Here is a 22,079-nt window from a genome sequence, read left to right as displayed (position 1 = left end):
TGCTTTAAGTTAAAAAAATAATAATAATATAAATTATATGTTTCAAGTTATTCAAATGAAATATCTTAATATGGGGGGGGGGGGGGGGGGGGGGGGGGGGTAAGGTGGGGCATGCTTCACGTGATCTTCTCTTCTAATTTTTCTCACGCTACCAAGTTTATGAAGATATATTGAATTATATGCCCTTTCATATAGTATCCACATTTATCACATATTCACATACATGATTAAATTGATGATTCTTTTCAATTTCACTACGGCCGCTACGCACATGAAACTCGAATGTCGGCCCTAGCGATTGATGATGATTAGGAATATAATGTCCTAAAGACATGGACTTTTTTAGTAGAGAGTTTAGACACGATTACATTGTGATTGTGCAAACACCCCAAACGTTTTCAACCCCTTTTTGTCTCAAAGTCATACACGGTTGCTAGTTACAAACATCCTAAACATTTCCAATATCCATTACTTATTTTTATTTTTTGTTACTAAAAAATGGAGTTTTCCATTTTAGAGATGAGTTTTTTACTCTAATCCATTTATCTATTTTCACTGTGTATTTGTTAAGACTAAAATTCAACTCAATTATCTTATTTTAAACATAAACAATAAATGTATTTTAGAGATGGAGTATCATATTATTTTTGTTTAAAATTAATTGTAAAACGAAAATACATCATACGACATAATTTTTTCATCAAATGATATTTTTTCAACAAATAATCTTAATAAATCATGGAAATGCTCATTAGGTATCTTTATTTTTGTTTTTATCGTTGACTATATTTGTAACATCCTGAGTCCAATGTTAGGAGGATGCCGATCGACGTAACACTGTTGTCATGAACTGTTTTTGCATAACACACGAACTGAAATAAATCATTTTAATTTAAGTTTTTGAATAACAATACAATCTTATTGTACTAATTTTATTTTTGTGGGTTCAAAACTAATAATAAATGAAAATATTAAAGATTTTGGTAAAAGCATTTGATAGGTCGGTCCATCATAAGTTATTGAACAAAAACGATTGATGGGTCTATAGTTGACCTAGTTATTCTGATAAGCCCACAAGACCATCCGTACAGAAGTAAATACGACGTCGTTACAATCTGTCGGTGTTTTGATTGAGAACAAAAACGACGGCGTTAAAGCAGATTCACATGGCATCTTCCAAAAGTGTTAAAAGCTCTCTCTAAATTAAATATTTTTTTTTTCTCTGCAATTTGCTTTGATTCCAATTGAAGGGACGCACGATTTTAATGGCAGTTTAACAGGAACACTACTCTCTCTCTCTCTCTCTCTCTCTCTCTCTCTCTCTCTCTCTCTCTCTCTCATTCTCCAGATCCCAATTTTTTTCAAAAGTTGTTCATCTTTCTTATTTCCCCAGAAAGCTCAAGCTGCTCTCTTGATCAAGGTAAAGTTTTAATTTTTTTTAAAAAAATATACACTTTTGTTTTTGTGATTGATCAAAATTGAAACTTTTTGTGCTTAGATCTGTTCTAATCATTATGCATTTAATATTATGTTTAGATTGATTTTGGTTTATGAGAGATCTGAGATTTGGGATTTGAAATTTGATTCTTTGGGATGATAGGTTTTGGAGCAAGTATGTTTAGATCTTCACCGAGAAGTAGACAGAGATCAAAAGGTTTTAAGGTGAAGCATTGTATTCAATTGACTCTGTTACTTAGTGTTGGCATATGGTTGCTTTATCAAGTGAAGCATTCTCATGAGAAGAAAGCTCAGTTTGAGGAGAGTGCAAAGATTGTTGTTGGGGATGATAAAGTTGTTAAGCTTGGTAGGAAAGATCTCAACCCTCGTGTCGAGGAAGATGAAGCTGAGGATGCAGGAGGAGGTAGGAATGTTGTTGATAAGGAGAATGAGGTTGTAGAGGGAGGTGAAGAGGTTCAGGACAAGGAAAGTGAAGAAAGAGAGTTTGAGGAGAAGAAAGATGATGGTGGTGGTACTGGTACGGAAGAAAGCGAGGCTGTTGAGAAGGGAGATGATAATGGTGAGACAGAAGAGGGTGCAGCTGAAGAGAAGAAAGATGATGATGGTGGTAGTAGTACTGAAGAGAGTGAGATGGAAGGGAAGGGAGATCATGAGAAGAGTGGTACAGAAGAGAGTGAGGCTGAGGAGAAGAAAGACAATGGAGGTACAGAGGAGGGCGAGGAGAGTAAAGAGAAGAGTGGTAATGACGAGAGTGAGGTTGAAGAGAAGAAAGACGATGGCGGTGGTACGGAAAAGAGCGAGGAGAGTAAAGAGAAGAGTGGTAATGAAGAGAGTGAGGTCGAGGAGAAGAAAGAAAATGGCGGTGGTACGGAAGAGAGCGAGGAGAGTAAAGAGAAGAGTGGTACAGAGGAGGTGACTGATGAGAAGACGAGTAATGAAGAAGCAAGAGAGAACAATTACAAGGGAGATGATGCTTCTAGTGAGGTAGTCCATGAGTCCGAGGAAAAGACTAATGAAGCTGAGAATAGTGAGAAAGTGGATGATCAGTCGGGTTTAAAGACTGAAGGAGTTGATGATTCTGTTATCAAGAGTGTTTTGCCGAACACAACTGATAATGGGGAAAGCAGTAGTGATGAGAAGGCTGGTTCATCCTCAGGAGGTAAGGAATCAGATTCCTCGGCGGGCATAAAATCTGAAGGTGAATCTATGGAGAAGAATGAGTTGTTGGAGAAGGAGTTCAATGATTCTAATGGTGAGTCTTCTGAGACCGCGAAATCAAAGGCCGGTTCTGGAGATGGAAGTTCTCAAGAGAGTAGGAAAGAAGAAGATGAGAAAGAGAAGGTAGAATCGTCTGAAGTGTCGTCCCAAGAGGAAAGTAAGGACAAGGAAAGTGAGACAAAGGAGAAGGAAGAATCATCGTCTCAAGAGGAAAGTAAAGACAAAGAAAGTGAGACAAAGGAGAAAGAAGAGACTTCGTCGCAAGGGGACACTAAAGACAAAGAACCCGAGACAAAAGAGAATGAAGAGTCTTTGTCCCAAGAGAAAACCGAAGAAAAGGAAACGAAGCCAAAGGAGAACGAAGAGTCTTCGTCGCATGAGGAAACTAAAGATAAAGAAAGCGAGGCAAAGGAGAAAGAAGAGTCTTCTTCCCAAGAGAAAGCCGAAGGAAAGGAAACCGAGACAAAGGAGAACGAAGAGTCTTCTTCCCAAGAGAAAGCCGAAGGAAAGGAAACCGAGACAAAGGAGAACGAAGAGTCTTCTTCTCAAGAGGAAACTAAAGACAAAGAAAACGAGAAGATTGAGAAAGAAGAGGAAACTAAAGACAATGAAACTGAGACGAAGGAGAAAGAAGAGTCTGTGTCCCAAGAGGAAACTAAAGACAAAGAAACCGAGCCAAAAGAGAAAGATGAGTCATCGTCCAACAACTCACAGGAAAATGAAAGTAGTGAGAGTGAGAAGAAGGAACAGGTAGAGGAAAACGAGAAGAAGACTGACGAAGACACAAGTGAATCTAGCAAAGAAAGTAGCAACTCAGATACTGAACAAAAGCAACCAGAGGAAACTTCAGAGAAAGAAGAAAGCAACAAGAATGGTGGTGAGACAGAGGTAACTCAAGAAGAACATTCTGATTCTTCTTCAGAGACTAATCTTCCTCAAGAAGTAAAAGATGTTAGAACTGATCTTGAAACTTTGCCGGATTCTGGCAATGGAGGGAACAATGAGAGTGCTGCGGCTGAGTAAATCTCATCTGGTTGATCAAAATATACCCTCATTTGATGTTGTTTTAGTAGAGAGAGTCTTACGAATTGAATTTGTGTCATGTAATTTGTTGTAATCTTTTTCTTTAACATATTTACAGGTTAAGTCATTCCCAAGAGCATATGTTCTAGCTCTCTTTTTTGGTACCGAACACATTTGTTTTTGTCTTTAAACAAATTCTTGAAACTTCATTGTCCTACTCCTATCTCTTATGAAATCATATACTCGACCAATTTACATAACCCTAATGCGTAAGGCGCAAACATCATTGCTAGCTGATCTAACGGTCATAAAGCAGCAGATGCCTCAACGTCGTTACTTGTCCGCGTTTCCCATGATCATCATCATCCTCCGTACACGTGTCTTCATCTCTTCCGTCCATCCTATCACCGCCAAACGCGTACTCCACATCTCGCGACAGCGTTTGCTGCTGAGCACACGTGTCTCGATCTACACCGTTCATCATATCGCGGACCTCATCTTCCGTCCATCCTCCTTCCCTCAGCTTCCAAAACGCGTCGTCCAAACACGCCCTCAACCGCTCGCAGCCCGACGCGCTCCACCACCCGCGCGTGTTATCACGCGCCACCACATCCAACGATCTCCCTTTCTCCGCCGCGTCACTCCAGAACTCCACTCTCCTCCGTCGTATTCTTCTATCCACCGTAGGCATTTCCGATCGACCGAGTCCATTGAGGAATTCAGCGACGTCGCAACTCAGAAATCTGACCCCGTCTCCGTCAACTTGAAAAACTGGATTTCCCGCCAAATTTGGCGTCGTCGAAGGTACATAGAAATCGCCGTAGATGGGGACGAGAACCGGAGCGATCTCAACCAATTTCTTCACGAGGGATAAGGCCTCAGCGTCGTTTCCGGGTCGGATCCCCCAAGAGTCGACCCAGAATCCGTTTCCGGCGACGATTTTGGAGAGACGAAGAAGAGGGAGAAGGAGACGATTGCGGTTTGATCCGGTTCTCCAATTGGGGAAATTAGTACCAACCGGAAGACCGGTTTGAAGAATCGAACGGAGATCAACAGGGAAGGAGAAACCAAGAGAAGATTCAACGGCTGAGATCTCTTGATTGGTAAGCCCAGGTGAAACGTGGATACCGGTTAGAGATTGCAAATGGTTGATTATGGTTTTGTAGTAAACCGGAAACGGTGGCTCAACGGAGGAGGATCGAATTCGATCTGTGGTAATGTGGCCAAGCGGCCTTATTATCCCGGCAAGACGATGATTCATTTCTGTTTTTTTTTTTCTTTCTTTAGCTTTAAAACCTTTCATTAGTCAAAAGAGATTATTTGCTAATTATACATATATGTATAGAGGAGAACCAAATCTCTAAATCTTTCTTCATATGAATGATTTTGGAAATTATATGAAACGATTTTAGAAAGTTACTTACTAAGACGTTGAAATGCAATAAAAGGAAATTAAAAACGTGTAGACTATGTTTATTAGGTTTTTAGACTTTTACTAAAGTAACTTTTTCAACTCATTGATGTAGTCTAAATCTTTTTCTCTTTAAAAAAAAAAATGAAAGTTGGATATTTGGAAAGCAATCCTAATAAAATGTAACAATTAAGGAAGAACTTAAATGACTAGATTTTGAAAATCTTGAACTTAATCAATAGATTAATGACATCCTTTTATAAAATATTTGTCAAACAATTAAGTCGACCATTTTAAGCATACTTGGTATTTTCTTTGAGAGCCAGGGCCGGTTAGTGGCTTGAAGCCAAAAAAAAATTTATGGACCTTTTTATAATTGTTGTAATAATGTAATATATATTTTCTTAAAAAGTTAGAAGTCTAATTAATTTTTTTTAATCAAATGACAGAAAAACTAGCAATAAAAAAAATGTGTATACAACAAAAAAATTTTAAAAAATATGTGGTCTTAAAAACATTATTTTAGTTAAATCATATTATTGTTAAAAGTATTTTTGATTTTTTAGAGTAATGTTTATAAAATCTAATACATTACATGGCCTTTAACAAACTCAAAAAAAATATGGCCCTAAGCCTGGGCTTAGCCCGCCTGTACTATAGGTCGGGCCAATCGAGCCGTTACCACATTTTACCCATGGATAAACTTGATTCCTTGATGGTTACTATCCAGTTTTTACAAGCATTGTTTTTCATCTCCCATCCAACAAGAAGATCCAACGCATTTACTACGATCAAACTCTAGTAGTTTGAGCTCATAACCCCTCATTATTGTAACGGCTATCCTCCAACCTATTTAGACCTTTGTCTCCACTGCAACCTCTTTTCTTCCTTGTGTAATCTCCATTCGAACATTTTTTACCCTAATGCTTCAGAGCTTCTCCAACGGTGGGAGAGGATGATAGATTATTATTTGATCATTTTATAATAAATAAATTATTAATTAAATTTTAAATAATAAATACGTATTGACAAGTGGCAAGCAACGTTTCCTAGATTGATTCAATAAGCAACGATTTTCTCCTTTTCTCCTTCTTTTACTATTTTTCTTATCATATAATTATAGGAAATGGTTTGAGAAGCCCCCATTGGAAAAGCTCTTAGTGGGTCAATGCAACTTCTCCTGGTTCCCGACTCCGTGGGCCATTTACGTTGGTAAGAACGACCTACTATGACATCTTATTTAGTTTCCTTTTTATTTATCAAAATTTTGTTTTTTGCAATTTTAATCTTGTCAGCTCGATTGGTTTATCTCAGCCAACTAACACCCTGCTGATCTCGTTGTGCAGATTCCAGGAAATTCCATCTAACACCAGCGATCCAGAATTTGGTGCTTAGACTTTGCAACAAGCAAGTTCGTTGGAACACGTTTTCCCGTTCTCTCATTCTCGAAGCTCTCAACACTCCCGTTCTGGACTTTGAGGTTGGACTTGTTCCAGCACATCCGCCAGCTCAACCGGCTCTCCCAAAACAACAGCAACCCGGCCCTAGGACGAAGACGAGGACGCTGCTCATTCCTCCACACTCCGAGGTAACTTTTTACGATGACGTTATAGTCGCAATCTTTATAAAAAAAAAGATGTGTAGTTTTAACGAGTATTTCGATTATCTGAACAGCTATACATGTTGCACCTCGTATTTCCAGCTCTTTTTCAACCTCCACCCCATTGCGGATCATGACAAAAAAGCCTACTCTCTGCGAGCTTAGAGATCAGCCCAGCGCGCCCCGTAGGATACAAGTTGGTGACGTCGATGCTGCCCTGACCTTGGCACTCCGAAGGATTCAAGCTTTTGACTCTCGTGACAGAAGCGAAGAGGTGAATCAACTTTCTGGGGCTCCAACTAAAAAGACTGTCCCCGAGAAACTGATTCTGTGTTAGAGAATCCAAGAAAGGATTTATTGAAGCTAATGAAATAGAAAAGATATCAAATAGCTCATTGAGCTTTATTATGCAAAGAGATTGTAGATTAATATTTCATAAATGTGATGAAAGAGAGTTGTCTCAGTACAACTCTCAAGGTTACATCTCTTGCTCATATAACAATCCTATTTATATCACTTTCTAAGGAAACCCTAAGATACATGGGCTTGCAATAACACATTGGGCTTGGCTTGGACTTATGTTTGGCTTCTACCTTGAATGGTCTTAAATCCTGTTGCTCAGTTTACAGTCAAGCCAGAGTGAACCGGATCCTTCTCAACAGAAGAGGGCTAGAACCAAAAATATCCTATACATCTAAAGTTTCTATAGTCAATATGTGTAGTTGTGTACAACCAAAAAAATTTACCGTCAAAAGTTAGGTCGTTACCAAATGGACATGATTTATACCTTACCAGCAATAACACAACAAACTTAAAGATAGATAACTAAATTGTACCGGATGTTTCGTACCGGAATATTGTACCGGAAAGTTCGTACCGTCTCAAAATCACTTCCTAAAATAGATAAAGCTCAGTTCTTTCTTGCCACGCTTCCCAATACATGGATCCATTTTGACGCCATCTTCGTCTTCGTCTTCATCTTCATCAAACTTCGTTTCTTCCCATCACTATCTCTCTATACTATAAATCTACACATACCCTTTTACCCATTCGTCTCCTTGATCGCATAATCAGACCTCAATTTTTGAATCAGCTATGGATCCAAACCAACGTATCGCGAGAATCTCTGCTCATCTCAATCCTCCTAATCTTGATGATCAGGTTCAAATTTCCTTGAATTCTCTTTATTCTTAACCAAATTTTTGAGCTTTTTGTTGGTTTGATCCGATTTTGATGACTATGTGTTTAGATGGTTGACGGGTCGGGTGTGAATCGGGTGGGTTGTCGTGCAAAAGGTGGATCACCCGGATTCAAAGTGGCCATACTTGGAGCTGCTGGAGGGATTGGTCAACCTCTTGCTATGTTGATGAAGATGAATCCTTTGGTTTCGGTTCTTCATCTCTATGATGTTGCTAACGCTCCTGGTGTTACTGCTGATATTAGTCACATGGATACTAGTGCCATTGTAAGTTCCAAAGTTTTGTCCTTTTAAGGGTTATGATGGTTTAATGGACCAAATTGTTATGTTTTGGAAGGCTATGAATTGAGATTGGTAGTTAGATAATGGTAGAACAGAGAGAATTGAGCTCAAGATTATGTTTTTTTGGAACTGTTTTGATTTAGGTTCGTGGATTTCTCGGGCAATCGCAGTTAGAGGAAGCACTTACGGGTATGGATTTAGTGGTTATACCAGCTGGTGTTCCGAGGAAACCAGGGATGACGAGGGATGATCTGTTTAACATTAATGCTGGGATAGTGAGGACACTCTCTGAAGCTATAGCCAAATGTTGTCCTAAAGCGGTTGTTAATATAATCAGTAATCCTGTGAACTCCACTGTGCCAATCGCAGCTGAGGTTTTTAAGAAAGCTGGAACCTTTGATCCAAAGAAACTCATGGGAGTCACTATGCTTGATGTTGTTCGAGCTAATACTTTTGTGGTATGCACTCCTAATTCGTTTGTGTTCTAATCAAATGTGTGTTTGGTTAATGACATGGGCTTAGATTGGTGTGTGCCATTATCGATTGGAACTCAGCTACCGTTTTTGGTTTTAAAACAGGCGGAAGTAATGAGTCTTGATCCTCGTGAAGTTGATGTTCCGGTTGTTGGAGGGCACGCAGGAGTTACTATCTTACCGCTGCTTTCTCAGGTTTGAGATGATTCACGTGGAAACCATCTTCCTGTTTGTTCGAAGCTGATATTATATGCTCACTGGTATGTCTGCTACAGGTGAAACCGCCTTGCTCATTCACTCAAAAAGAGATTGAATATCTCACAGGCCGCATACAAAACGGTGGCACTGAAGTTGTTGAGGTATAAGCCAAATTTTCAGCTTTTGTTGTTATTAACTTCGAATCAAAATGGTTCATTTACCATTTAAATCAATTTGCAGGCTAAAGCTGGGGCAGGTTCTGCAACACTATCCATGGTAAGTCTTCGTTGTACTACCATGTGCAGTTTCAGATAAAGCCTGGAAATTAATATAGATTTCAATCTCTAAACACATTGAATGTAAAAATTCAGGCCTATGCAGCAGTGAAGTTTGCAGATGCTTGCCTTAGGGGTCTAAGAGGGGACGCAAACATTGTTGAGTGCGCATTTGTGGCATCTCATGTACTGTCCTTCTGAAAATCAATCGTATAATATTGTATTTATACAATCTATGAAGCCTTAACAACATGAGCATATAAACTTTGTTTTGTTCCTCATGCAGGTGACTGAGCTTCCCTTCTTTGCATCAAAGGTGCGTCTGGGACGATGTGGGATCGATGAAGTGTATGGTCTTGGACCATTGAACGAGTACGAGAGGTAAAAGTGGAAATTTTTTAGTCGACCTGATCTCTTAAATATACTTCGACCGGTTCATATGTTCATATCGGCTTTTCGTCTTTGCTTTTGCCAATTGATCAGGATGGGATTAGAGATGGCAAAGAAAGAGCTCTCAGGAAGTATTGAGAAAGGTATTACTTTTGTGAAGAAATAAGATACTTGATTGGAATAAACACTTAAGTGAAGGTTTTGGAACAGTAATAGTTTTGGAATAAGAACAACACCTCGCAATAAAAGCTCGTGCGGGTTTCCTTGTTATCCGTTCTTTAGGGTAAAATCTTGGAATTGTTTTATCGCTCCGTCCAACCAGTCCTATTCTAGGTTATTTTGAATGATGCAGCAATAATTGATGGTATACGTTATTTTCATAGAGAAGTGTGTTACCATACGTGCAAATAAGAAAATGTTATCTTCTTTGTGTAGCTGTTTAGTGGACTATTTAGCCACCAACCACAATTGACTTGTGGAATTCATCAGCAGTGCATACATGTATAAACCCTTCCAAATATATATATATATATATATTTTTTTTTTGTCAATCCCCTTCCAAATAATTTTACATGACAATATATACTTCTCACATGCATGCTTAATGATGAGGTCCAACATGTTAAATCTACCGTACGTTGCTGTTCTACCTTGAAAACCAAATATCGTCTTTACATATTGCTAATCTTATCGATGTTTTTCTTTCGCTATTCAAACAAATACACCTTGCTATAATTTTAATGATACTTGTTTCACATAAATCTTAGAAAGACTCAACAACCAACAATAACCCAATAATTAACCCTCAGGTGACGAATCTTTAATTTGAACCATGTCGGGAGAAGACTAAATTAACATTAACCTACTCTTGTTTCTCTGACTCAAGGAGATGTAAATAGCTTTGGAACCTTTAAGATACCAAAAACAATAAGTCACCTTAAAAGTGACGACGTCGATTCACACAAATACTCACCTCAATCGTGGCTGAATTGGACTACATCTTCAATGCAAGCCCCAATGGGTGGTCCTTCTAGACGTCCATACATCTTTTTTTGGGAATCTAAACTTAGAGTCGCTTGGTATTACAATTTGTTGGAATAGTCTCTACAATCACTTCCTTTTTTTAATTCCATTATAGACATTGGTTGTACGTAACTTTATGTGTAGGTCATACAAAATGGAAAAATATTTCCAATCAACAATCTTTATTTATCTATCATATTATTGTGGAAAAATTATCTCACCGCAATAAATTGTCTTGAATGATGTATTGTGTCTATGGCTATCCACAACAGTTGGTAAAGTTTTATTGCTCCAATATAACCACTATTTTTTTTTCATCTTTGAATGGACAATACCCAATTCATACTCAATCTTTATTACAGCAAAGTTACACAAGGGCTACAAAGTCCCGATTGAAAAGATTTATAGGATTAAGCTTAAATATGAAAATAAATAACTAAAAATAGAAATAATAAATAACTCTTCGGCTTTCATGCATTTATTAAAACAAACCAATAATACTGAGGAAAAATATAAATAGCAAACCAATCATACAGCCATGATTAGGTACACATACTTATCCAGCTTTTGCACTCAACAGACGACAAAATCCCATATTTCGTGCCTATCAAGCTGGTTTTATTATCCAATTAGTCATTATACAACTAACCCGAGTGAATAGGTCAAAACTGGCGACCAAATCCACACGTTTAAAACCACTTTTTAAGATTCACATCAAACATTTTTAAAAATGCTATTCGGCTAATGCAAGTCTTATGTTCTTCACCACTTCCTCAACAGGTCGAGAGAATTTGCTGTCCATCTGCATATATATAATAGAAAATTATATATATATATATATATATAGATATATATTTTATGCATTAATGAAATTAATATGAAATATGATAAAATTAAAATATTGATAAGATTGATAGAGATACCTTAGTGAGAACAGTGATAATGAGAGTTGACTGCCCAAAGGGTAAAGTGAAGCTATTGATTACATCAAGACGAAACTTCTCCAAGGAACTTAGGATTTTAATCAGACACCCTTTGTTATTATCACAATGAACTCTAATCAGCAAATCTCTGTCGGAAACTCGCGCTTCGATCATAGGCATCGTCTGTTTCAAGATCGAAACTTCGTCTGAAGAAGAAGACAGAGGAGAAGCAGCAGAGCAAGTAGATGAATAAGATGAAGAATCATCGTCTAAATACACTTGAGATCTCTTAACCAATATAACTAATTGATCCATTTTCTTGGTCCCAACTCGCTCTTCCTCAAGCTTCTTTACCCGCTCTTGAAGTTGTTTCAAATGCTTGATCGCGTCTTCAAGAACTGTTGCCTTGTCCGTCTACACACACACACACGCACCAGATAAAAAATGCTAATAAAAATCTTGTGCAATGTCATGCTTACCGAACATTGTGTCACCATCCGGACTTTATGAATAATGGGATCCACAAAGATAAATAAATAAACTTTAGTTTTAAAACACAATTTTCTTAAGATAAAAAACACTTTGACAAATAAAAACATTTGAGAACTTCATATAATATCTTTGCTGCAAATAAAACATTTTTCTTATGTTTGGCATTGGCGTTTGCATTTATACCATTAACAAATTACGTTTTTGGTGGTTTATTTGTAAAAGAATATATATAATAAAAAAATAATACAAACAAACGCAAATAATATTAAAGTTTGATGAGAAAAAGATGTTGACCTTTTTGAGGCCAGGGAGAAGAGCAGAGAGAGCAATCAAACGCTCGTTGAGCTTTTGTCGACGTTTACGTTCAGCCAAAACATGTTCTTTTAATAGATGTGGTTCTCTTCTTCCTCCATTATTAACACAATCTTTTCTTTCGGACCTCATTCTCTGATCCGTGCTTACTTTGTTGGAGAAGTTCAAAGATGTCTCGACCGGGTTGGTCTTATTAGTGTGAGGAGACCCGAATGAGATCACTTGGGACGTGCGCGAACCAGAAGAAGAAGAAGACGACGATGGAGAAGAAGATATTGTATTGATGTTGTTGTTGGTTGTTTTCATTTGTTTTGCGGGTCTCTCTGGTACCAACTCAAACCCGGTTTCGGTTCCGGATCCGGACTCCGAACAGGGTTTCGTGTTAGTCTCCCCCCATATCGGGAAATCGGATTCCCAGTCATCGATCAGATACTCATCTGTGTCGATCATCAAATCCATAAAGCTTGAATCTTCCATTTCTTCGTGGAATGACAAAAACGTTTCTTTTTTTTCTTTAATTTTCTTTTTTCCAAAACAAGAAAGCAAAAAATATTGAAAGATAAAAATGAACAAGAAACAAAAGAGGAAACAAGCTTTAGGAGAAAGTTTAACGCGAAGTATAGTACAAATCTTTCCTAAATCTTCTTTTGTTTTGGAGTAAATATGATTTTGTTTTGTTATGTTAATGTGGACGAGTGAACTCTTTATAGTGGAATTTTATGATTTGTTCTTATAAAAATATAATATTATTTTGCGGTACAATATCGGCCAGAAGAGAAAGCATATGCGTTGAAAAAGAATTTATAATTTTTTTTTTATGAGAAAAATAACTTATACTAATTGTTACTGATCTGGTAGGTTTTTCATTAATATTTTATTAGTAGTAAAGTTTAAGGTCCTGAAAAAGGAAAACAAATGTTAAATAAGGTCCTGAAAGATAAAATTAAATGTGGGTATTGTTTTGGTTGAAAATAGAATTAATGGGTGGAGATTTGAGATCTGACCTTGGAAAGCTACCAAGATCTTAAACTAAAGATTAAATCATGTTTCGTACATTAAATGTATCGATCTTCATAGAGATATATAGCTGTGTGAGTGTGAGTCTTTGACTTAGGTAAGAGAATGGAGCAGCCGATCACGTGGACGCATTAGATCAAATGTAGATAAGGTATTTGACCTTAAAATTGTAATGTTTCACAAAATTGTAATGGTCTAGTGATTTTTATTTTGAAGAGAAGCTGTCATATATATTGATGTAGGTGAAGAATTAATTTTCTCAAGCTTAAAATTATCTAATTACTTTTATGTGGTTAATCAAAATATTGTCATATTTTCGATCTATTAGAAAATCTATGAGTTGGATACTCGAAAATTACATCCACCCTAACACAATTGTAGTTGTTTGTGCATAATATTGATAGATCGTAGGTGATTATGTGTGGCACAAAGAAAATTGTAGTTGTTTGTGCAATATTAATCGATCGTAGGTGAATAATTAGAAAGGAATTTGAATCTATAACCAAAAAAAATCGTTAATTCATTTTCAAATCATTCTAATCATGAAAATACTATATATTATATATATTAATGACTAATTTATTTTTATCACTACCAACCTTATCACTAGTACTCTCTACCATCACTGGCCAGTATCATCTCCGGCCACCGCCTACCATTCTAGCCATTGTCTATCACTCCGGCCACTGCCCACTACTCTGGCCACCATCCACCACCATTTCTGGCTACCCACCTCCGGTCAACCACATTTGACCACCCAACTTTAGCCACCACCTCCGACCACCCGCCTTCGGCTACCAAGCTCCCGCCACCATCACCACCATTACCAGCAAACCATCAAAGGTAATTTTTCCTATCACTCATGTTATTTACTTAATTTTTTTCAAATAATATATTATATTCTTAATTATATGTTTGAATTTGGTTAGTGGGTAAATTGGCCCATAATTAAATGAGTAGTACAAAAAAAACTACAAGATCACTAGAAACAGAAAAAGGTTGTTTTTGAGCACATTCTAATATGTCAAGTAAAAAGGTATTCGAAAAGATTAATTGCAGGTGCGTTGTTGATACTTATACTATTACTTTTGACTAAATTATTAGAAAGGTTACACAAACACAATCTATGCAATTTTTATCGTTTACTTATCATATTAACTCTCCTTCGATCTGATGGACGCCGAAATTTCCGATTTATCTTCTTGATTCGAAAAATTTTAACCGTCCAACATATCTTCAAAATCAAAACAAAGAAACAGCATTTACAACCAAAATATCTCATATTCCACTAATATTCTATCAAACCAAAATTATACTCATTATCTCCCTTATTATTCGCTAACTCTAATATTTTTTCTCCTTAAACGGATCTCATTTACTCGACCTAATCATAATCCTATAAATATGTAACATTGCCAACCCAACTTAACATAAGCAACCACACTCATACAATACCCACAAGAAACCGTAAACACTTTTCCATCACCAATGGCTGCTACTTTTGCCTTCCTATGGCGTCAAAGTACTGGTGAATCTCTTGAGTTGATTGTCTCAGATTCTCTGGTAAGAACAATTTCTCAATTCTTTTGCTAATGAAACAAATCCACATGTTCTCCCGCGGTTCAACTAATGCATTATTTATATCTACACATTGTAGGGCAAAAAAATTCATGCATCAGTTAAGAAGGAGTTGGTTACCAAGTACGCGAATAAGCTCCCTGTTGGTAACTACATTTAGCTTTGTCATTTCAACAAAACTTATTTGAATGTCTGTCAAAGCCAATTGATTAAACTGTTTGAAAATAACTTCAATTTTAAAAACTGATTTCACAGAACCTAATCAACTTTCTAATACGAACTTTAGTGATCAAAAGAAATAGATTACTAACCTCAGTCTGGAATAAATTTGAAGACGCTAAGTGATGGTACCAGTAGATTCACCAGGCACTGAACTTCACTCTGAGGAAACAAACAACAATTAGTTATATAAAAAACAGTATCGGTAAGGTTTATATGCAGAATTTTAACAGGTTCATCAACTACTCACCATCTTAACTTTGAAATTGATCAACTTTTATAGACACTTTGGTTAGAGATTCCTTAAAATTTCAATCTACCCTGCAAAGTGCACCATTAGTCATTAACATTATTAAAAAAAAAACATGTTTCTTAAGAAATCTAGAAATCTGTATTGTTAGAAGAATCCTCAAACGACATCCATATCTGATAAGTAAGAATCAATGGCTGACTTTAGTGTAAGACGCAATCCTCACCGAAACTCTTCCCAAAATTCAAACAACCTACAAACTGATTAACAACCAATCTATTACCATCTCTCAGTACAGAAATGATTGGACATTGGAAACCCAACATCAAATTCGGAAGCAATTAAAATAGAAATCAACAGAAAAATATATAAATTTACCTGGAACAATTGGATTACTTTGAATAGATCTGTAATTGAGGGAATGAAAACGCTCAAATTTTTTTTTGATAAAGCATGTTTTTAGATGTAAAACGAGAAACTAAATTATTTTGTTGTTCTATTAAAAACGATGAAGAATCAAAACAATGGAATTTTGATTACTCAGGTTTACAAAACCATATAGACGGAGACGATAAGGAAAGAATAATCGATCGAGCTGAGATCAAGACATAAAACAAAATATTTTTTTTTTTCTTTTTCGGACAAAAAAACATCAGGCCAATATTTTTGGGCCCGAACAAGCCCAATTATTATTTTTAAAATTTTTTTTTTCCATTGAAATGTTTTTAGAAGCTAATATATTATTAATATTTAGATTTTCAATCAATACTAATAAGAAACAATTGATGTAAATCAAACTTTACATAATAAACACTTCACCATTATAATCAACTTGCACAACTATAAATACAAAAGTGTTAAATAATATAGAAATAAAACAACAAAAAATACAAAGTCAAATTATATTATATTCATATAATTATAAATTTATAATATATTATGTAATACTATTATCTCTACATTGTAAATGAAAAATAACAATTAAAAAATTGTATATTTGTTGACTAAATTAAATTTAATGACCAATAAGGATATATATAATAAACAACAACATGTAGTCAATGGAAATTATACAATACATAATTATAGTACATTCAACAAATAGAAAATATATTATTTACATATATATGTAATATAATAAATAAATTATATTTTCTATTTTTTAATTAAAAATATAGACCCGCGGTGTACCGCGGGTGAATATCTAGTTAAGTAGTAATATACATATTTTTAAATTTTATCTTGTAAAATTTTAATTATTGAATATGAACCTTTCATATTTCATTTTAACACTCTCTTAGTTCCATTATATCAGAGTTTTAAGTCTTTTTTTGCTTTGTTTTATATTTTTTTCTCAAATTTCTATGTATAATATTTATTAATATAACAATTTAACACTATTTGAACTATGCAGTATATTTTCTTATTGGTTGAAATTTAACAAGTAACATAATATTTATTGTTTATTAATCTTTGTGCTTTTACCCAAAAACTCTTATGGGACAGCGAGTACCATTTAAATATCTATACCATCATAATAAATCATATTTTAAGTTTAATTACACATTTCATCTTAATGCATAGAATTAAATATTTTATATCAAACACAATTAATACATCATATCAAACTATATCTTAGTAAAAATTGAGAATACAAATAAAAATTAACAAAATATAATTCGCAAAAAAAAACTGAATCAACGTTATTTAAGATATATTTGTTATGTTGTTATCTCATAAGTATTAATTTTTAACTCATGTCTAAATTAATTTTAAATGAGCGAAATTTGTAAAATAAAAACAGATATAAAGTTATAGAGACATTCTCATCAAATAGCCGAAGATTCATTCCTACAAATTATAATTTATTTTGAATTATCTTATGTTTTGACATATGCATTACAAAAATACATGTGTTGAAATTATATAATCAAACATTTTAAAAATTACTAATATTATTAAATGATTTTTTAAAATAATACATATTAATATTTTTTTAAAATTATTGTAAAATAAACTTCATTGTTAGACATTCAGTTTAGTAATCACATTTAACTATCTATATCATCGTAAAACCGTAATTCACTTCTTCATGTATTAGAGTTAAAATTTTGATAAAAATAATAATATGAGCATCATATGAGATAATATGTATATTGGTTAGTATTTTAAATTTAACCATAAAAATAATCAGTAAAAAAATCAGTTAACATCCACAAAATTTTTGGAAATCCAAAAATATCCTAAATTTTATTTTTCTATATGTCATAATTTCATAAGTAATAATTTTGTCAATTTTCATCAATTAATCAAAAATTCATTCCTACAAACTCATTTTTTTCTTCAGGTTTCTCATATTACTACATACATTAAATTTTTAAAATAAAACATGTAAAACTATACTAATACACATCATGTATTGATTTTTTTTTAAAGTTCATTATTCTTTCAAGATTTTGTGTACTCTTTTACAATAAAATTTTATATTACAACGATAAATACAATTTAAATCCGACTAAAATTATATTAAATAACTTATGTTATTCTTTTTAACTTTGTTATTTATTATTTATTGATTAATATACATGCTTGATGAATTAAGTTTTTACTTACACATGTCAAATTTTATTAAGAACACACAATGGAAAATATATTGATTTTGTTAATTTCCCTTTTTGATTTAGAAAAATAATTTTTAAAAATATAAACATGTAAAATTCTGTAAACATAATTAGCCGTTTATTAAAAAAAAAATTACACATGTCAACATCTAATCAATATATTTAACATGTGTTATAATCTTATTAATAAATAATTTTGACATCAAACTTTATATAATAAAATATAAAAATAATCCAAGCGCTATCATTTATAGTAATAAAAGAAAACCACAGATCCACCATGACGTAAATTAGATTTTATATGTACTTATATATTGATAAATATAGTTGATACTATATAACTCCTACTTGTTTATGCAATTATATGAGGCTCCCGTTGAATCTGTCTGGACTCTGGACAAATTAAATGAATAATTAGGTGTGACTACTAAATGGTGATTAATGTCCATTCTATTATTTCTTAGTTGACGTGCTTGTGGACCACACTTAACCTATAACTGAATTTGTAATTTTAACTAATGTTTTTGTAACACATAATAATAAATAAATTAATGTAAATATTTGAATCATAAGAAATGTAATTATATAAATTTGAGAGATATTTGATTTTTAAACAATATACATTATAAAATGATGAAATGTTTAATAACTTAAACATAAGTAAATGTAGAGGATGTGTCTGGTAAAGTCCACTTAGCCACTTTCTCCACCGAAGTGTGGCTTCACTTGTCGATTCAAAGATATATAAAAAAGAGTAAATGTAGTAATTTTATCACAATCTTCGCATGTGTGAATTTTATTTTGGTTGTTGTCATATTTATATCAATTTATATAGGTGATATAATACACAAGGGAAATTCTTTTCAAAATTGTATAGGAAATCAATAAAAAAAATAAAAGTATTTGATTGGTTTTATATGTCGTTTTCTAAACATTTCAATAAATATATGTTTATTATCGTGGAACATATATACTAGATTAAATGTTAACCATGTTCTATACTATCCATGAATATAAATTATTATATATTTGTTAGTTATACATCAAAAGAAATTATTATATATATATATTTGTTGTTGTTGTTTAAATCAAATATATGGCGATAATAAATTATTCAGCGAGTTGTAGAATTATGAGGTTACGGTTTAGATAAACAAAAAAAAAAATTGCTGACATTCTATAGTTTAGATTACTGTACTATATATATCATTTTTGCATAACAGAATAGTTTTACTTATTAAAAAATAGGGGGAAAATTTCATAATAACCATTTTTGGCGATAAAAATAAATAGATGAATTTGGTTAAAAGGCCTGCAATGATTAATTAGCTTTTCTCTGGAACCGTCTTCCTATCCTCGTGAATCATGTGAGACTACAATTGTTAATATAACTAAGAAATCAAGAAAAGAAAAAAGAAAGTAAGAGATCAAATATTTATTCTCAACTTAAGATCTATCAACGAAATGAATGTTTTATCTACTAAGTCGTCATGTAACATATGTTTAATTATAGTTCCTTTCGTGCTCAAAAATACCTACACCTTCTAAAGCTCTACAAAAAAAACATATTAAGTTTTGTCACATGTGAGGTAATCTACTCAATTATTTAATTCATGCCCTCTCTATAATAATATAGACTTTTATGTATATGCATGGTTACAAATGTCTTCGCTTTAAATAATGCAATTCATTTGCAAACGACGATTGATTAAATGTTCCTGACGTGACATTTTTTGTTAGTGACGATGATATATAGCAAACACGTGATTTCTCATATTCATATATGTGATCACGCTCTTTTATTATCTCGAATACGTTTCTGTATTTCTTGTACGTTTTTTTTGTATGTACAAAACTTCGTTTCTCTCTATCAGTTTCATTCTCTCTTGTTTACGAAAGCATGTATATCTCATTCTCTAAGCCAATAATTGTTTATAGACCTCAGTACTTAATAGTATCGATATACTTCTTTTCTTTCTTATACTTATATGAAACATATATAATGATTATATGTTTCAGTGCTTCCACATTTCTCTGTTTAATTTTTAAGCTCACTCAAACATTTTTTCCACATCACATTAGAAGGAGAGTATGTGTCCTCTCAAATCAATATATTTATACGAACAAAACGATGACAAGAATAATTGACAATCCTATATTGTGATGAGATGCCGAAAACCGAAAAAAGTGACAAGAAACAGAGAAGTGGAGAGGACCAAAGAAAAGAGGAAAATCGAGCTATGTTTTAGATGCATGATTAACTGCAAAAGTTTAGTAATTGAGTTTCTTAGATATTGGTAGTGATATACTGATATGTTATATGTAAGTAGATTTTAACATAGGTGTGATTCGAGTTTTAGGACTTTGCTAATTAATCAGTTTCTATCTCTATATTCTCTATAGTAAACAATACATAAATTTGTAAATTATATTTTTTTTTTCATGCTTTATTTACTTTCTTTTGTATGCGGTCGAAAAAAAAAACTTTATTTTATAGTTTTCAATCGTTCTCAAACCAATCCAATATATTTTGTCTGTAATTTTGTTCTTTGTAGGTTTGTTGTGCAACCTTTCAGTCTTCCGTAGATTCGGTTCCTAAGTACTATAATGTACTAGGACGTTAAAACTATGAGCACATCAAGTTTCAACTAATAAAAAGTTAGATGTACAAAGAAATCTATGACTGAGTATCTAAGTGATATAAAAGATACTAGTGATGATCAGCTTCATTCGACATGATCTCTGATCTCAAACCACAAAACGATTTGTGGTGTGTTGAATGGTTTGGGAAAGCGTTTGGTCTAAAGGATCCAGAGAAGTCCCGGTATAAAACTATTCAACTCGTGAAAAAGGTTTTCATTAGCAGATCTACTCTATATCTAGCTCAAACCAAAACATTGACATCTCCTCTAAATCTACTTGTTAAATCTGTGGAAAAGTAAGTAATGTGGCTTTGAAATGTCACAAGGTTTTGACAACACATACTAAAGTGTAGATCTTCCAAATGCAAATAGTTGCAATGAGAAGTTTAGCTTAAGCCCTCAGATGTATGGAAACGGTTTGAAATATTTATGTACGAGACAGCTCATAACGTTTTCTCGTTTTGAATGAATGTAGAAGTTATTCAACCAAAAAACTATTTTACATTAACTGCATCCCTTAATTAAAAAACTTGAAAAGGAAAAATATATAGTAATGAGGAGTCCTCTAAACCCGGGAACCAAACCATAAACATAATATTGTCTTCTAATTTGAGTGTCGAGAGTTGATTAGATTTGATCAAGACAGGAACTCAGCTATGCATGCTACAGTTCCGTTCAAGCCAAATAAAATGTATGGAAGATGACAGCTCATAAAGTTACTAGTCAATAACAGATTTGATCCTCTTGGAACGCTCACTATAAGATGTTAATGACAGATGTCCTTATTATGGTTTTAGAGTTTTGGATTCTTGTGTGTATATAAATAATAAGAATGGAAATATCATCTTTTAGCTTTTCCATTTTAGGCTTCAATCAATTCATCATATAATTAACATACATAGAGGGTGGGCTAAGGCCTAAGGGTTATAGTTGACAAGTGTCACATTATCATGCTAGCCTCACCTATTTAAGAAGTCTATCTTGAGCCAATACGCATTGGCATTGCTATATAGTACAAACGTGATTCATGTGATCACGGCTTTCTCGAAATTATATTAAAGAAGAAAGATGAATGTGCCATTTAGAAGATGTGTGTGTGTGTCATTCTGATCTAAAATTAAGCTACAGTTGACCTTTGAGAATTGAGACCATGACTACATGTATATGAGATCGGAAACCAAGGAATAATAAAATCGTGATATGCTTAATCTATTATAAATCGATGCTATTTTATTTTATTTTATTTTAAATTTCGTAATTATTTTAGTATGTATCCCAGATTTGGGGGGAGTATAACCTTTTCCAAGAATTGGTTTTTAGATCAATCGTATGGCAATTACTATTTTGTCACGTTCCTCCCATTCATGGTTTATCCTTTTACTATACTAGTATATGATTACTAAATAATTACTGATGATAATGTTTTCATGTAGAGATAATAAATCCAAAAATACAAAATATAACTTTATTTTTTTA

General features: G+C 33.7%; 4 protein-coding genes and 2 long non-coding RNA genes across 7 annotated transcripts; 3 read left to right on the top strand and 3 right to left on the bottom strand.

The window, feature by feature from the left end:
- Nucleotides 1-1,117: 1,117 nt before the first annotated feature.
- Nucleotides 1,118-3,916, top strand: LOC104702816 (uncharacterized). The gene is made up of 2 exons (XM_010418735.3): nucleotides 1,118-1,420; nucleotides 1,601-3,916. The coding sequence occupies exon 2, from the start codon at nucleotides 1,615-1,617 to the stop codon at nucleotides 3,697-3,699; it is 2,085 nt and encodes a 694-aa protein (XP_010417037.2). The 5' UTR covers nucleotides 1,118-1,420; nucleotides 1,601-1,614; the 3' UTR covers nucleotides 3,700-3,916.
- LOC104702817 (uncharacterized) lies at nucleotides 3,873-5,002 on the bottom strand. Its single transcript, XM_010418737.3, has one exon. The coding sequence runs from the start codon at nucleotides 5,000-5,002 to the stop codon at nucleotides 3,998-4,000; it is 1,005 nt and encodes a 334-aa protein (XP_010417039.1). The 3' UTR covers nucleotides 3,873-3,997.
- Nucleotides 5,003-6,159: 1,157 nt separating this feature from the next.
- On the top strand, nucleotides 6,160-7,197 carry LOC147941815 (uncharacterized). Of its 2 annotated transcripts, none has more exons than XR_015560670.1 (3): nucleotides 6,160-6,322; nucleotides 6,457-6,698; nucleotides 6,813-7,197. It is a non-coding gene; the product is annotated as an uncharacterized LOC147941815 (long non-coding RNA). The 2 variants fall into 2 exon arrangements; XR_015560669.1 differs by having other exon boundaries at nucleotides 6,785-7,197.
- Nucleotides 7,198-7,492: 295 nt separating this feature from the next.
- LOC104702815 (malate dehydrogenase 1, peroxisomal) lies at nucleotides 7,493-10,077 on the top strand. Its single transcript, XM_087457272.1, has 9 exons — nucleotides 7,493-7,871; nucleotides 7,960-8,175; nucleotides 8,334-8,648; nucleotides 8,769-8,858; nucleotides 8,939-9,022; nucleotides 9,102-9,137; nucleotides 9,233-9,322; nucleotides 9,423-9,517; nucleotides 9,620-10,077. Exons 1-9 carry the CDS (start codon nucleotides 7,806-7,808, stop codon nucleotides 9,690-9,692), a joined length of 1,065 nt encoding a protein of 354 aa, XP_087313398.1. The 5' UTR covers nucleotides 7,493-7,805; the 3' UTR covers nucleotides 9,693-10,077.
- A 921-nt stretch (nucleotides 10,078-10,998) lies between these two features.
- Nucleotides 10,999-13,030, bottom strand: LOC104702813 (transcription factor NAI1-like). Its single transcript, XM_010418732.3, has 3 exons — nucleotides 12,259-13,030; nucleotides 11,473-11,886; nucleotides 10,999-11,351 (listed from the first exon to the last, which is right to left on the bottom strand). Exons 1-3 carry the CDS (start codon nucleotides 12,751-12,753, stop codon nucleotides 11,283-11,285), a joined length of 978 nt encoding a protein of 325 aa, XP_010417034.1. The 5' UTR covers nucleotides 12,754-13,030; the 3' UTR covers nucleotides 10,999-11,282.
- A 1,478-nt stretch (nucleotides 13,031-14,508) lies between these two features.
- Nucleotides 14,509-15,597, bottom strand: LOC147941814 (uncharacterized). The gene is made up of 3 exons (XR_015560871.1): nucleotides 15,341-15,597; nucleotides 15,183-15,252; nucleotides 14,509-14,937 (listed from the first exon to the last, which is right to left on the bottom strand). It is a non-coding gene; the product is annotated as an uncharacterized LOC147941814 (long non-coding RNA).
- Nucleotides 15,598-22,079: the final 6,482 nt, after the last annotated feature.

The sequence above is a fragment of the Camelina sativa genome, chromosome 7 (assembly GCF_030686135.1).
Source record: "Camelina sativa cultivar CO46 ecotype springtype chromosome 7, ASM3068613v1".
NCBI lineage: Eukaryota > Viridiplantae > Streptophyta > Magnoliopsida > Brassicales > Brassicaceae > Camelina > Camelina sativa.
The sequence above is the reverse complement of the archived record's forward strand: the minus strand, read 5'-3'. Positions and strand labels throughout refer to the sequence as shown.

What these genes read in the sequence shown, in the direction of transcription:
- LOC104702816 (XM_010418735.3), top strand. Translation starts at nt 1,615, where the DNA reads ATGTTTAGATCTTCACCGAGAAGTAGACAGAGATCAAAAGGTTTTAAG.
- LOC104702817 (XM_010418737.3), bottom strand. Translation starts at nt 5,002, where the DNA reads ATGAAAGGTTTTAAAGCTAAAGAAAGAAAAAAAAAAACAGAAATGAAT.
- LOC104702815 (XM_087457272.1), top strand. Translation starts at nt 7,806, where the DNA reads ATGGATCCAAACCAACGTATCGCGAGAATCTCTGCTCATCTCAATCCT. An exon ending in TCTTACCGCTGCTTTCTCAG is followed by an intron (nt 8,859 to 8,938) that starts GTTTGAGATGAT and finishes TGTCTGCTACAG; the next exon opens with GTGAAACCGCCTTGCTCATT. An exon ending in GCGCATTTGTGGCATCTCAT is followed by an intron (nt 9,323 to 9,422) that starts GTACTGTCCTTC and finishes TTCCTCATGCAG; the next exon opens with GTGACTGAGCTTCCCTTCTT.
- LOC104702813 (XM_010418732.3), bottom strand. Translation starts at nt 12,753, where the DNA reads ATGGAAGATTCAAGCTTTATGGATTTGATGATCGACACAGATGAGTAT. An exon ending in TTCTCCCTGGCCTCAAAAAG is followed by an intron (nt 11,887 to 12,258) that starts GTCAACATCTTT and finishes GTGTGTGTGTAG; the next exon opens with ACGGACAAGGCAACAGTTCT. An exon ending in TTATCACTGTTCTCACTAAG is followed by an intron (nt 11,352 to 11,472) that starts GTATCTCTATCA and finishes ATATATATGCAG; the next exon opens with ATGGACAGCAAATTCTCTCG.